Source organism: Felis catus, chromosome A3 (genome assembly GCF_018350175.1).
Source record: "Felis catus isolate Fca126 chromosome A3, F.catus_Fca126_mat1.0, whole genome shotgun sequence".
In the NCBI taxonomy this organism is placed as follows: domain Eukaryota; kingdom Metazoa; phylum Chordata; class Mammalia; order Carnivora; family Felidae; genus Felis; species Felis catus.
In genome coordinates this window covers 19,101,285-19,117,254 of record NC_058370.1, presented here as the reverse complement: position 1 = coordinate 19,117,254, position 15,970 = coordinate 19,101,285, and the positions used below count along the sequence as shown (strand labels likewise).

The 15,970-nt window shown below is 40.2% G+C and overlaps 1 protein-coding gene across 1 annotated transcript in view; it reads left to right on the top strand.

The window, feature by feature from the left end:
* The window catches only part of TOP1 (DNA topoisomerase I), a 95,317-nt gene that overhangs the window by 36,789 nt on the left and 42,558 nt on the right, over positions 1 to 15,970 (top strand). The window contains exons 4-7 of the mRNA XM_023251253.2: positions 9,073 to 9,196; positions 10,144 to 10,199; positions 13,468 to 13,563; positions 14,619 to 14,694. Of these exons, the coding sequence (XP_023107021.1) occupies positions 9,073 to 9,196; positions 10,144 to 10,199; positions 13,468 to 13,563; positions 14,619 to 14,694 (352 nt within the window). The remainder of the gene's footprint in view (positions 1 to 9,072; positions 9,197 to 10,143; positions 10,200 to 13,467; positions 13,564 to 14,618; positions 14,695 to 15,970) is intronic.

The following is a 15,970-nucleotide window of genomic DNA, read 5'->3' as shown; positions in this document are numbered from 1 at the left end:
AGGAGAGCATGCACGCAGGGGAGGGGCAGAGAGAGAGAATCCCAAGCAGGCTCTGTGCTGTCAGTGGGGAGCCTGACTCAGGGCTTGAACCCATGAACCATGAGATTATGACCTGAGCCGAAATCAAGAGTCGGACCCTTAACCTGATGAGCCATCTGTGTGCCCCTGTTTCAGTTTTGTGTTCCTTTTTTTTAAGTGACTTCTGATCTTTCTAGTAGTTTTGGGTTTCTTCATTTTCCTTTTGTAGCAAAAGCCCAGAATAATTAAGATTTATGAACATGTTTTCTTAAAACTTCATTTGATTCCAATATTCGCTAATCAGTTTGGCATGATTTTGTTGGTGTTATAAGGAAACAAGTTTTACACTAAATGTGTTTCTGTGTCTTTTCTTTTCTGTTAGATATTAGCATCAGTTATTTCTCAGACTACACTTAGGACCCAAAGGAGGTCCAGGAGACCTCTTTCTCCCACACAGTAACATGTGCTGCATACTTGGAATGCCAGAGAAAGGGAAACCAGCCTTTCTGCTGAGACAGGACGGGATGTGGACCCATCCCATCCCTTGGGAGATCCCATCTTATTCATATACATTCTCCTGTATTGTTCTTACTTAAGGTACAAAATAAGGGAGAGGGTATGAAAGATCATTCCATCTTATCTCTTTGTGTGGTCAAGAGTCTGAGGTGACATGCCCGAAGTCACATGGTGGTGTGGTAGCAGAGCAAGGATGAGAGACCAGGGCTTCTGAGTTGTGTTTTTTCCCCACTACATTATTCCTTCTAGTAAAAAGAAAAAAATCTCCCTGAGAAAGGTTAGTTGTATAGCTGAACTGCGTTAACACAAGCACTTCTTTCTTATATGCAGTGGTTGGCAGCTCAGGTTTTAAAATGCCAGACCTTTCAGGCACTGCCTCTTCTCTTTGGGCCCCAAATCCCTGAAAGTTTTGGTAATAGAAGTATTAATCTCATTAAGTTCCGACCCCATGAAAACCCCATCTCTGACTACTGCCTTTTTGGCCCGTAATAACACAGAGTTTATATCAAAGTCAAATAAAAATAATTTATTCTATTATTTATCTCTGGCACTGCTTCTTTCTTTTAGCATTAATATTGAGCCCGTCAGGTCCTTTTAAAAAATATATATATAAATCTTGTCAAAAGAAACAAAAGGAATATTCTTTCTAGATGCTGAGGAATCACTGGGCTTGTGGGATCTCACTGGATACTTTCTTGAAAAGTTACAATCTTAGCCATAAATTATCTTTAATACTGGACCTGTTATGTAAACAACATTATTAAAAGCAATTGTGTGTGTTGAGGGGGGGTTGGTTTTTAGAAATAAAGGACTATCATACATTAAAAACAAGATTCCTCCTGCTAGAGTCCCTCCCCCCACCCCAGTCCCTGCTGGTTTTTGACTGTGCGTCTCTGGCCAATTTTAAGCCTGGCACTCAGGCTGGAGTGACAAATTTGTGGAAAGCCAGGGAAGATAGAAAAGCTTTGCTGTGAAATAGTAAGGGAAGTGCTTTTCCAGCCATGTTGGCAGTGCTAATCTGTACAGTGTGAGAAACATGTGAGGATAAGGATGCTTTTGGTAGTTCTGTTTTCCTCAGTTTCAAACTCTACCTGAATTAGAATTGAGAGAATGTATGATCTTAGGAAAATACACTGGGATTAAGTATCCATTTCTCAGGGGACATTTTCTTGAATCAAATTTAAAAGACGTTTTGCTTTCGTTTTTGTGAGCTATTTGCCAACGCCCTGCCACTTATCTGCAGATCCCTATATCAGCATGTCGGGGGCGGGGGGGGGGGGGGGGACAGTTAACCTAAGTAGGTAGGTAAAGTTGCGTAGTTGAGAAACAAAACTGAAGTACCACCACCATTCACGTGGGAGTCAATGTATATTGTAGAAGCACACAAAAAATAGAAGTTGAGAGTCCAGGTTCTATCATTTACTGTGTGTCCTACATTTACTAGTTGTGTGTTCTGATTCAAACCATTTTATTTCTTTCTGGATCTTGTTTTCCATTTTGGTCAATTGTTGATAGCAGTATTGGTCTGGTAAGCCTTTCAGGTTTGTTGGGAGAAGTCAGTGAAATTAGGTAGATAAAAAGTCTTTGGAAAGTTTAACATACTAAATAATTGAGGTGGTGGTGACGGTGACCTTAAATCCTAGTAGAGTGTCATTCAGATAAAGTAGAGCTGTCAGTTTTCGTAATCTTAGAATCTAGTTTAGTAGTTGCTAATTGATAACATCCAATTTGGAGCCCTAGTTTTCAATTCTGTCTAGCCCTATTATAATGAACTGTAATAATTTATTTTTAAAGATCTCATGGTAGGAAGAGGATTTGAGCTAGCCACTAAAAAAGACTGTTAAGGTCTTGACAAGGGAAGATGATGGCTAGAAAGATGACATGAGACAGCGAGAAGAGTTTTATACAAACATGGACAGGCTGTAATGTGCTTTGCTCTGGAAGGAATCCATTTAGGTAGGCCTTGGGTTAATAGAAGGTGGGATAGAAAATGGGACTCAAAAAAACAGCTTGAAGCAAAACTATTAAATGTTATTTTGCAAAGTTGGGACTTAATTCTGAAGGGAGCTAGAAGCCATTTGAAAACACTTGAGAAAGGAAGATACAGGACTTAGCCACAAATGGTATGAGGGGTCTATAAATACTTCCTAAAATTCCATTCAATACAAAGTTTTGATAATTCTTGTGATTTGTTTAGTAACTTGTAATAGTGAGGAAATCTTCGTTTCTTAGAAGCTTTCAGAAACTGCTGGGTTCTTGACAGAGACAACTTTTGAATTTACCTGGAATTTTTTATTTAGCAAACGCTACTTAAGCCATAATTGCCTGCTTTCCTTGAAGGGGCCATGAATGTCCTCCTTCCATAGCTTTGAAGCTCTCTAGGCTCTCCCATAGGAATTCCCCATTGGCTGTGCTCTGCTTCCTTGAGAAATGGCCCAGTAGCAGGGATGAGTTTGTTCTCTTAGCCATTAGTGGCTAAGTCCTATTCTCAGAAGATAGAAAGCCTCCTTCTGTCCCTAGCAGTCTTTCTTTTTTGTTTTGAGAGGTGACATAACAGTGATTGAGTGCTTGACTCAAGCTAGACTGCCTGAGTTTAAATCTTTATGACTCTCATTAGAGGTATTCCTTGATGAGTTACTTTTCTGTGTCTCAGTTTGCACATCTGTAAAATGGAGATACTAATACTTATCTCAAGAGTTTTGTTATGAGGATTTAAACTGCTTGGAAGGGGGGATGGCACTAGTGCTGTTAAATTTTTTTTTAAATGTTTTTTATTGTTTGTTTATTTTTGAGAGAGAGACAGCGTGAGATGGGGAGGGGCAGAGAGATACAGAATCTGAAGCAGGCACCAGGCTCTGAGCTGTCAGCACAGAGCTCGACGTGGGGCTTGAGCTCACGGACCATGAGATCATGACCTGAGCCAAAGTCAGACGCTTAACTGACTGAGCCACCCAGATGTCCCATCTGTTAAATATTTTTATTGGTGATAGAGGACAGTTTCTGTTTTCTTTAACAGATTTAAATGGTTTCCCATTGCCAACGTCCTAGCTTCCCAGAATATCGGACACAAGTTTGTTGTTGTTTTTTTCCCCCTAAAGAGGTACCAAGTGCCTTCCCAGGACAAAAGGAAAATACTTTTTCCTCCTGGCTTCTTGCTGCCATCTCCCTACTTCCACACTTCTGCCTCAGTGCCTTAGAACCCTGGTCAACCTTCTCTGTTGTCTACTCAGCTCCAGCAGGAGGTACAGACCAAAGGTTTCACTGTCACTTTAAAAATAGTGTAGCATGGGTTACTTTTTTCGGTAGAATCTGGAGATGTGGCTTTGAATCTTTCCATTTGTTCTCTTTGGCATTGCCTTTTGCTTGTCCAGGCTCTGCTAATGTGGTGGATCTAAACCCCAGACAGGAGCCCTAAGCCAAGGAGCCAGCTTCTGTACCTAGCCAATAATTGGTGCTTTCTCTCCCAGGATTCTAATGGTGAAATTAATATTTCATCCAAAAATGTGACCATTACAGAAGTTCTAGGAATGTTAGCTACTGTCTGTATTTTGGCCTTCAGTATATCCCAGACTAAACTCATTCTTAAATTTTTTCCTTTTTTTTTTGTTTTTAATATTTATTTATTTTTGAGAGAGAGACACACATACACAGTGTGAGCTGGGAGGAGCAGAGAGAGAGGGAGACACAGAATCCGAAGCAGGCTCCAGGCTCTGAGCTATCAGTGCAGACCCTGACGTGGGGCTCAAACCCACGAACCGCCAGATCATGACCCGAGCTGAAGTCAGACGCTTAACCGACTGAGCCACCCGGGCTCCTCCAGACTAAACTCATTCTTAAAATGCATTTTTTTCTTATATTTGGGTTTCTTACTATGATCAGTAGTAAGCCTTTCTCCTAGTTGATGTCTCTTATGGCACCCCACTGAAATTTCTTCAGTGTTTCAGTCATCTGTTCACTGCCTCTGAATTGGCCAGTATATTAAAGTCTATTTTGTGACTTTGACGTATTGTGTCTATTTTTTTAAAGTTTATTTATTTTGAGAGAGACAGAGACCATGCTAGTGGGGGAGGGGCAGAGAGGAAGAGAAAGAATCCCAAGCAGGCTCCATGCTGCCAGCGCAGACCCCGATGCTGGGTTTGAATTCACAAAACTGCGAGATCATGACCTGAGCTGAAACCGAGAGGCAGATGCTTATGACTGATTGAGCCACCCAGGTGCCCCTGACATTGTGTCTATTATGTGTGGAAAAGTTGGAAGGATCAGAATAAAGATGAAGGTAATTTCTCTCAAGACAAGCAGTCAACATATGAATTCTTCTACACTGGTCAGAATTTGTATCAACTCACTATCAGTGGAAAAGATGCTGCTCATTAAGCGACCATGAAAATCAAACTAGTTTTAAGCCTTCTGGAAAAAGAGGTACATGTTAGGAAATCCTCAGTGATGATGAGTCAGTCTAACTGATCCCAGATTGGCTCCATTTATCTACCACTGACCTAATCCTGCTTCTAACCTTCCATGGCGCAGCCTTAGACATGCTTCTGTATCACAGGTCTTTGTACCCCACGTGCATTTGCCACTTCAGGTAGATTCCCAGGAAAGACTGACACTGGGTCTTGCTCCTTGCCAGCACTCCTGCCAGCATGGGAGTTATGGATGAGGGGGTAGGACTCCAGTACTCTGTTCTCTGTTTTTGGACACAGGGACAGGAACAGCACCTGACAAGTAGACTTGTTAGCCTTGTGTTCAGGGATTCATAAACTCTTAATTTTTAACAGTCCTAAATTGTCATCTGAGCTCACTTAGTATAAAAATCCTTACTGGCTCTCTTGCATCTAAACGATTGGGAATGGAAGAAAGTGAGTTTCTTTTGGAAAGTCACATCAGTAGTTCCCATCTCATTCTGGTCTTTGGTTTAATTATGACTTATAAAAGGGGTATTACGTAGCCGGTACTTTGAATTTCCTGAATAGATTTCCCTCTCGTTATGTAGGCAGAGGAAGTATCATTGACTTTTTTCACTTTCCTGGGGGTGGCCTGGGTACTGTCACATTGCTTTGTTGTTTGCTGACTTCTTTTCCTTGATCTCTGTTTGGTATGATAATGAACAGCAAAGCTGAAAACTGGAGGGCTGTGTGTACACTTACAGGTAGGTTCCCATGCTGTGATGGCCAAAAGGCCAGAAAGCCAGTTTCCCAGCGAAACAGACTGATGTTCTTTCTAGGAATTGCTTTCATTGAGAAAGAAAGGAAAGTAGAAAGGAAGATGGAGCATTCCTAAACTTAGATTCCTAAATCAACTGTTTATAGTTTCATGGGAAGAAAAAATAAGGAACAACTATCCCAAAGGTCTTATCATTTCAGATATCCAAGATGTCTATTCTAGAAAGTTTCTCCTTGATGGTACAATAAAGTTTTGACTTGTGTTTCAAATCTCAGACTGGCCATGCATCTTTCTCTAATATCGGTCTACTTTAAGTAGTAGGTATCAATTTCATGGACATGTAATGGTACTGATTTAGTGGAAAGTACTTTGAACTGGAGGTGGAAATACTGAATTAAATCCCAACTTCCCTTCTTTCTAACATTGTACCTTTGAATTAGACTTTGAAACACTGACTCCTCTGTTTCTTCATCAGTCTAAGAGGATAATAAAATCCACCTCACAGGTGAGGATTGCATGAAATGTATGTGAGAATACCAAGCACAATGCTTCTTTGGAAAGTGGGAGTTTTTCTTACTGTGTGTGTGTGGGGGGGAGATCTTTATCCATAGGTATTATGGATGTAATTGTTCCAAATTTTTTGCTCTTAGGCAAAAACTTGTGTAGATGGCCATTAATTCTTCTTATAATTAATGTTTAAAAAGCACTAAAACTACAGTGCTCATCTAATGGAATAGTAAGCTCACACGGTTTGCTGTAATGGGATTTTGTACGTGTAAGCTTCTGAAGAATTCATGGCAATCTTGGCATCTTTGCTCTTTGGTTAGTCAGTCTAAAGTGGGAGAGAACTGGAAGTAAGAGTGTTAAGGGAGTCGGGAGCCGTTTTTGTACAAAGTAAAGAATAATATTTTGGTAAAACATTGCATCTTGGTAAAAACCAGTTAGGAGAACACACTAAGTGGAGGTGACATCGTTATCATGCTGAGCACAAGAAGCATGGTGGGACACTGTCACCATATGCCTCCAAGTACACTGAACTGGGCTCAGCCTTCATGAGTTAACAGAAAGTTTGCCTATGGAGAAACTTGTTACTTCATTTTGTGGCACATCTAAGTAACAACCTGATAAGAGCAACAGAGGGAGGAGTATATATAAACAAGTGGAAGTTGACATCATTTTCTTTTATCTGACAGTTCCTGGATCTTCCTAACCCTGTAGTCCTGTTCCTACTAGTTCCTCTGTCCTCCTGGCTAGATTTCATAAAGCTTTTGCTTATTTATCACCCAAATGCCTACCTCGAGTTGAGGCTCCTTTCAAGCAAAGAGATGTGTGTGACAGAAGATGCCCTTTTGATCCAGTTTCTGCGCCTCTCCCCTAACTGGTGCCATCATTTGTTTCTCCCTTTTGGCCTTTTATGTACCCAGGTGTGCTGGCCAAATCTCTTTAGAACAAACCCCATGGGATGAACATAGCCTAATGAGATCATTGTTGGTAAAATCTCCTTTTTCTGGGCTGAGGCTAAATATGACAGATGGGAAACTCAGTGTGTGGTGGCAGGGTAGGCAGGAGCCGATGCTACCTATAGGCCTGACTGTCCCTGTGAGATGGGGTTGCTGCCAGCTTCCTGTGTCTAAGGTGGGCTCCCCAGTGCATAGCACTTGAGTTCACCCTCCTTTTGTTAACTTGTGGAATATATTGGTTGGTGCAGTAAACAAGTTTCATAAACTACCTGCCCAGCGCACTGAAGAAAACACTCATCTAGGTCATCTGATGTTCTGCCACCCTAAATATGTGATTTTGCTTATTGCCTCTTTAGTTTTTATCCACATGCGTGCTTTTACATAGTTGCACTCATTTTATATATTCCTTTTTTCCATCTGTGGTCATAGGCATTGTATGTATATATCTGTAGGGCTTACAAATTATAGCACGATGGCTGCATAACATCTTTATGCAATGTTATTTCCCAAAGAGAAACTTCCAGGATCTAGATCCTAGGGTATGAACATTGTTTTAAATGTTTTTATTTTTGAGAGAGTGCAAGTGGGGGAGGGGCAGACGGGGAAAGAGGATTCGAAATGGGTTCTGCATTGACAGCAGTGAGTCCCATCAGGCTTGAACTCACGAACCCCAAGAATACAACCTGAACCGAAGTCAGATGCTCAACCAACTGAGCCACTCAGGTGCTCCTAGGGTATGAACATTCTAATGGCTCTTGCTTTGTAATGTCATATTTAGTTTTCCAGAGGAGCAGTTCCTTTACACTGGTTACCAGTATGTCCACAAAACCCTTTAATTTTTTAATGAATTAAAAAAATATTTTATGTATTTTTGAGAGAGTACAAGCAGGAGAGGGGTAGAATGTGGGAGACAGAGGATCTGAAGTGGGCTCTGTACTGACAGCAGTGATCCTGATGTGGGGCTCAAACTCACCACTAGATGATGACCTAAGCCGAAGTTGGACGCTTAACCAGCTGAGTCACCAAGGTTCCCCGTCTACAAACCCCTTTAAAAGCAAGGCTTTAAACGTTTAGCACAGGATATGTCTTTGCTTTTAGCTAGGTCTTTTCTTATTGCAGGGTTTATAAGCCACCTCTGGAAGGGACCAGCCTTGGAACACCTGGGTGACTCAGTCGGTTAAGCGCCCAACTTTGATTTCGGCTCAGGTCATAATCTCATGGTACGTGAGCTCGGACCCCACATCAGGCTCTGTGCTGTCAACGCAGAGCCTGCTTCCTATCCTCTGTCCTGTCGGCCCCCTATGCTCTCTGCCCTTCCCCCCCTCTGCACGCGTGTGCTCACGTGCACGGGCTCTGTCTCTCTCCCTCCCCCTCTCCCTCCCTCCCTCCTTCCCTCCCTCTCAAAAATAAATACACATTAAAAAAATTTTTTTTAGAAGGGACGAGCCTTTCCTAGTTAAGCTAGCAGGAAACATCTACTGTGTTGGGCTGTCGTTGGGTGTACATAGTCCCCAAATGCATTTTCGTGTCATTTGTTTCTACCCTCTCACCTCAGATGTGATTGCTCGGTTTGGAGCTTCCATCATAGTTTTTGCTGGTAGAATATTGTAGAAGCCCAGTCTGTATATTATTAGTCACTTAACAAAAAGTCCTGGTATGTTTAGAATGACTGTGTTTCCCTTTGGTTTCTTTGCTCCTTCGAAAACATAAAAACATCAAACAAGAATAAAGAAAGTATAGTAGCCAAGAGCTTCTACTTGAACCTTCTGTCAGGATTGTTTGTTTAAAGCATTATAAGTTTCCATGGTTTCATGTCATCTTAGGGTATCTTGTGAGTTGATCTTGTGAAATGAACCCTTGTGGTCCCTACTCTGGGCTAACTCTTTCTTTTCTTGTTTTTTTTTTCTTTTTACAGTGAACATAAAGATTCTGAAAAGAAACACAAAGAGAAGGAGAAAACCAAACACAAAGATGGAAGTTCAGAAAAGCATAAAGACAAACACAAAGACAGAGACAAGGAAAAACGAAAGGAGGAAAAGGTACAGAACTTTCTTTCCAATGAGGAAGGAAGAGCTGTGAGATGTACTTTTCATTTTCTTTATCTATAAAAGCAGGTAATGAAAGTACCTTCATTGCATAGTAAAATCCCTTGGCCTTTGAGTGAAAAGGTCTCTGTCAGGAGACTTCGGCGTCAGTCACAGTCTTAAGCAATGAAGACCAAAGCCCTTTACCACTGAATTTCACAGAACCAAATCTATCCATATCGTTATCTTACTTTAAATGGCATATGGATAAATGAAGAATGTAGAGTTTCTGGAAATGTCAGCTTTCTTTCGTGGGGAAAATAATTCTGTTTTTGGGAGAAGGCATAATGCCATGTTGGTCTTTTGTTGAATGAAGGTCCTTCCTGAGTGAAAACTTAGTGATGCTGGTGTCCTTTGTGGCTTTTGGTTCCATAACCAGTACAGGCCTTCTCAAAATGGCTAGGCTCATCTGGCTGCAAATGAGTGGTAAATCATTAAAAAAAAAATCATTTTTATTTTAGTTTCTGAGAAAATAGTGTTGGTACTTGGTAAATTCAGACAATATGAAAGAGAATGTAATGAAAATTACACCTTCTTTCACCTCTTGCTCATTGTCCTTCCATCTTTACCTTTTGTTTTGTTTTTTATTTTCTCTGCACACTGCCAAGGGCAAATCCTTGAGAGGTGGAGTATATTTATTGTGGGAGGGGGACCTGCCATCATTTAATGATAAAAAACTGTCATTTTGAAGGGAAACATTTCTTAGTAAATTGGATAATTCACCCTGAAGAACTGTAAAAATGAGTCTTAGGAAAATGTCAAGACCTTTAGTTCACCTGTTCAGTTTTGCTAATAATAAGTCCGTCTGTGATCAAGAATTGAGACCACATGTTCTCAAATCAGAGCGAGGCTTCTTCAAATTTAGTCCTGTCAAGGTACTAACCAGTTACTATTGTTTTCAGGTTAGAGCCTCTGGGGATGCAAAAATAAAAAAGGAGAAGGAAAATGGCTTCTCTAGGTAAGACTTCTCTGCTACCTTGGCTGTTCTTTCTCTTGGCCAGCTATGCATGTTGTAGTGTTGTCTGAACTTAAATAAAATATACTGACTTGACCCACCTCTAGGTTCCCAAGGAGGTCAGTAGTGAGAGGACTTGCTCTAAGCCAATCTAAGCATTTCCAAAGTGTCATTTAGTGAAACTCACCAGCACATTGTCCAGAAGGCTATTTTCAGTGGAGAAAATTGACAGGAAGAAATTTCTAAAAATTCAGATATAATTTACATACCATAAAATTCACCCTTTAAAGGTGTACAGTTTGGGTGCCTGGGTGGCTCAGTTGATTAAGCGTCTGACTTTGGCTCAGGTCATGATCTCACAATTTGTGGGTTTGTGCCCCGCATTGGGCTCTGTGCTGACTGAGCCTGGAGCCTGCTTCAGATTCTGTGTCTCCCTCTCTCGCTGCCCCTCCCCACATCTGAAAAATAAACATTAAAAAATTTTCTTTAAAAAAAAGTGTACAGTTTATTGGTTTTTAGTGTATTCACAAGGTTGTACAGCCTCCCCCTACCCCACTTTCTAATTTCAGAGCATTTTCATCACCCCCAAAAAGAAACTTCATATTCAGTCAGTAGTAATTATGGATTTCTTGAAGAAAACTCTACTCTGAATTCCTCCTCAGTAATACAGTAATCCCCCCTTATCCACAGTTTTGCTTTCTGTGGTTTCATTTAGCCACGGCCAGGAAGTAGATGATCCTCCTGACATACCGTCAGAAGGGCGGTAGTAGCCTTAATGCTACGCACAGTGCCGACATCATTCACCTCACTTCATCCTATCACAGGCATTTATCATCTCACATCAGCACAAGAAGGATGAGTATAGTACAGTAAGATATTTTTAGTGAGGAAGAGACCACATTCACATAAATAATTTTTATTAAAGTGTTTTATAATTGTTCTGTTTCATTATTATTATTAATCTCTAGCTGTGCCTAACTTATAATTTTATTGCAAGTATGTATGTATAGGAATAAACATTGCACATATAGGGTTCAGTACTCTGCGGTTTGAGGCATCTACTGAGGGTCTTGGAATATATCCCCTGTGGATAAGGGGGCACTACTGTATTCTGAGGCTCATCTGTAGAAGCTTACTTGATATATGTTTTAGGGATTGGTGTAGATTTGAGTAGAGATACACGATTTCTTTTCAAGAAGAAGAGGAAAATGCACTCTCGAGTTTGGTTTTCCTGTACTGTTTTTGCCATTTTGATTCTCTTCATCAACCTTAGCTCCCTAAAAAAAACATGAAAGTCCCCTCTGGTTTCAAAAAATAAAAAGTTTATGGTCATATATTCTCATTTGTTCTATTGAATGACAGAATGGTTTTTCTGAGAATTGGTGGAAGGGTTTGCATATTAACTAGAGCACAGTGTTGGGGAATTTTGCCTCCTTGGAACTTCGAACTTTCAGTTTCGTTTGAGAACAGTTTTGAAAATTCTGCTGTGTACTCTGAGTCCATTGACTGGGAGAAACAGGTGCCCTCTTCAGGCACATTTTGTAACTGTTCTAGGAATGCAGAATAATACAAGTCAAGAAGCATTAGAGCTGAAAGCTTCCCTAGGTGTTCTGATTTCTCACAGCGAGTACAGGGTAGCTATTTGCTGCCAAGAGACCACCTAGGACTTTCATTAAACTAACACTAAGATACGAATAGATTCTCTGGACTTGGTGTGTAGTCCAGGATTCAGTTTCAGAAATTCCATGTTAGAAGATCAGGAACACAGCCTTCCAGGCAGCCTTCCATTCACTTTGCCGGACTGCTTGCTAGCTTGCAGGTTTTTTTTTGTGGACCAATCCAGATACTTTACTGGGTGGAACACAGTTTTACAGTAAATTGTTTTACAAGTTCTTCCTTCAGGCCTAGTAACCCTTCCCACATGTTGTTAACTTCACCGGTGATAGTACTAGGATCTAGCATTTACTTAACTAGTTGGGTGAATGACAGTGTTTCTTTCCTTCTGGTGCAAAGTGTTTGGAGATACTGGACTCTTGACACTATGTTAGTAATTTCCGTGGTGAGGAGAAGCAGCTATAGAGATTGGCATTTGAGGAGTGTGCAGGTGTAAGGAAGAAAAACTGATCTCTTTAAACATTCAGATTCTGTTACAAGCAAGTGGATCCAGTATGCTTGGGGAATTGGGGGGTGGTAGCATTGAAACCCTGTGAATATCTTGAGTGTTCTTGGCAGCTGACTCTGGATGCTTATCTCTTGGACCCCTTAGAAACAGATGGTTTCATGTTGGGAGGCATTCCCTGTACTGAGTTAGCTTTGTTGTTGCTTCTGTCTGTGAACTGTGAGGTTCTGCTGGCTTATGCCAGGCCAGGGAACATCCCAAGGTTTGGTGATTGCTGGTCCCATGGTTTTGTGTGTGTGTGTGTGTGTGTTTTGTTTTGTTTTGTTTTTAACTTGTTCCTTCCTCTTTCTGGTTCAAAATAGTTGTCTAAGAGAATCATCTTTTTGTATTCAGAAGGCAAAAAGTCTTAACAAAAATAGGGCAAGGCACTCTCCTGTGTATAAAGTAAGTAAACTCTGGGAGGAAGTTGAACAAGGAATAGATTTGGCTTGGAATAGCTGCAGTTTCTTGTCATTTAGCACATGCACTTCTTTTGTTGTAATGTGAGCTTAGTTATTTTTCCATGTAACTAAGGTTATTTTCCATTAGAATCTTAAGATACAAGTTCGAGAAATAAATTTTTATTCCCTTCCTTATAAAAGCTGTATTTAGCTTTTGGTACTAGAATAATCAGTTCGCATCATTGGTGGGTTTAGATACATGTTCATGTTGTGGTTTGGGTCATGCTGGCAAAGACAGCGAAGATGCAGTAGGAAAGAATACTGACTTAGATTAAGGAGTCCTGATCCCAGATTTTGATGTTGCCTGTTCACCTGTAAAATGGCAGGCAATACTGCCTACTTCACAGTAGATACTTCTACTGTTCTACTTCTCACAGTAGTGAGAATTAAGTGTAAGGAAGTGAAAACCTTTATAATTTGTACAAGTGCATGTTGTTATCCTTGTATTAACTACTTCTCAGTGAGATGATTTATCCCTACTTTGCAGTACTTAACAAGCTATAGACATTCCCAGTCTTTATAATTTGTACAAGTGCATGTTGTTATCCTTGTATTAACTACTTCTCAGTGAGATGATTTATCCCTACTTTGCAGTACTTAACAAGCTATAGACATTCCCAGTCTCATTAACTAGTCTTTTTTCCCTCTTCAGTCCACCACGAATTAAAGATGAACCTGAAGATGATGGCTATTTTGCTCCTCCTAAAGAGGATATAAAGCCATTAAAGAGACCTCGAGAAGAGGATGAGTGAGTATTTCTTATTCCTTGATTTTTGGAAACAAAAAAGGATTTGTTTAAACAGTAAATGCGATGTATGTCTCTCCAGTTTGCAGAAAAATGGCATTGATTGACTTTAGTCATTTGGAATTTGTGATTAATGGTCTGGGCAGCTTAGTCATCTTTGATTTATAAATGTAGGCTTTGCTAAGCAAATAAGTAGTGTACCTGACTGATGCTTAATGCAGAAATATTTATCTTTTTATTATTTTTTCATATTTAAAAAGGTAATGCCTGTTTATTGTACAAATTTCGAATAATATAGCGTTCATCAAGAACATTTAAATTATTCAAGTTACTTTAAATTTATTATCTCCTACCACAGATAAGTTTTCACTGTTAAAGCAATTTTTCCTAGGTTCTGTGCCTGTCCATGCATTCTTTTTTGGGTTTTGTGTGTGTGTGTGTGTGTGTGTGCCTGTCCATGCATTCTAAGTGAAGTTTCAGTGTATAGAGATAATAAAATTGCTCTTAAAACAATTATTTGAGGCTTGTGTGTACCTCTTTCTCAGATTCAGTGAGGTTAAGTTCTACTCATTATAATTTCAATCTTGTATAGCTTCTTCTACTCCAGGAATCTATAAAAGATTTATGATAGAAAGTGGGTGGAAAGGGAGGAGGGAAAATACTTAGTGAACTCATTTGTATTCACTTAGAATGCATATAGTATTTCTTTCCTCCCCTTTCCAGGTAGGTATTACTTTGTGGTAGCTGTTGTTGCGCTGGGCATTTGGTCCCCAGACTTTCATCTGTCTGTTTCTGTAGATAGCCCTCCATCCCCCATCTCTTCCAGGCCTGTATATAATATAAATGTTTTGTTCTATGTAGGACTATAACTGTTAGTCCTTGTTAGGCCTTCTTGACTTTCTCCATTCCTGTTCTGACTGTGGAATCAATCCCCAGCCAAGAATAATAGTCATGCCTGCTTTGGAAGCCTCCAAGAGGAGTTTGGAGGTCCTGATCCTGTTGGTGAGAACTACTGAGTCAAAGTTGTGTTAATTGCATATTCATGTTCCCCTTTGTAGTGCTGATTATAAACCTAAGAAAATTAAAACAGAAGATCTCAAGAAAGAGAAGAAACGAAAACTGGAGGAAGAAGAGGTTAGTAAAGAGACTGGCCCTTGGAAGCTTGGGTTTGGAATAGGGAGTTTTCCATAAAACAGCTTTTGAAGGCAGGTGAATTTTAGGAATTTATTGGTCTTTCGTAGGGGAACTGCTAAGAAAGACGTGTAACAGTTGCTGTGGCACTGCAAGTTTTAAGATCTTTCTTAGCCTTCGTGGGTGACTGCCCATAGCTCTGCTGGTAGCTGATGTTCTTGGAGAAAGTACACCATCTTCATACCTGCAGAGGAAGTGTTAACAAGAAATCATACTTTGGCTTACAACCCAGAAGAGTTTTCCCTAAGAATGCTTTTTAGTGCTCTCATATCTAACAAAGCTTGCTCATCACTTAGGGTAACTCTCCGTGTTTAAAGGTCTTTAATGGGTGCCGCTTGGACATATGATGCAATCCAAGCTCTTTACCACAACTCCTCCAGATCTGGCCCCTGCATCTGGTACCTCCCTTCATCTTGCGCCTCTTCTCTAATTTAGCTTGTTCCAGACACACTGAACTCCTTTGTTTCTTTTCCACACTGGATTCTTTTGTGCTTCACAGCTTTGTGTAGCACATGCTGTTCCCTCTGTCTGGAACACACATGCTCTTCCTCCCTTCTTCTCCTGGCTTATCACCTTCCTTAACATCTCAGCTCATCACAAGTACTTTTCTAGGGGTTTGGTTTTATGCTTGTAGTAGATTTAAAATAATATGGTCCCTTCTTTTGATACTTCCTATTTCTTATACTAAAGAGTTATTAGCAAGTAATTCAAGTGAAAGATGTTAGAAGATCACAGGAGTCTTACATCTTGCATTCTCAGAAGGGGTTGAATGAGTTCTTGGCTCTTATGCTGTGTTTGTGGTTAGCCATGGTCATGGGCAAGATGGATTCACAGGTATTAAGTCACTAGCACATCAGAGTATGAGCAGTAAAGATAGTAATAGGAGCAGTGGGTTTTAAGAGTGTAATCTATTATAGTAGTAGTAAAATTTATAATAATTAAAATTAAACATAACAGATGCTTACTGTGTGTCAGACACTATTAGTGCTTTAAATGAATGATTGATTTCAGTTCATCCTTACAATCACCTTTAAGAGGTAAATACTGCTACTATCGTCTCTCCATTTTACAGATGCAGAGACTGAGGTATAGAGAAGCTGAATCATTTGCTTGAGTCCTACTTACTACTAAGTAGTAAAGCCAGGATTCAGTCCCATGCACTCTGATTCCAGGACCATTACACTAGCTACCATGTTATCTTGTCTCCTGCATGTCTTTG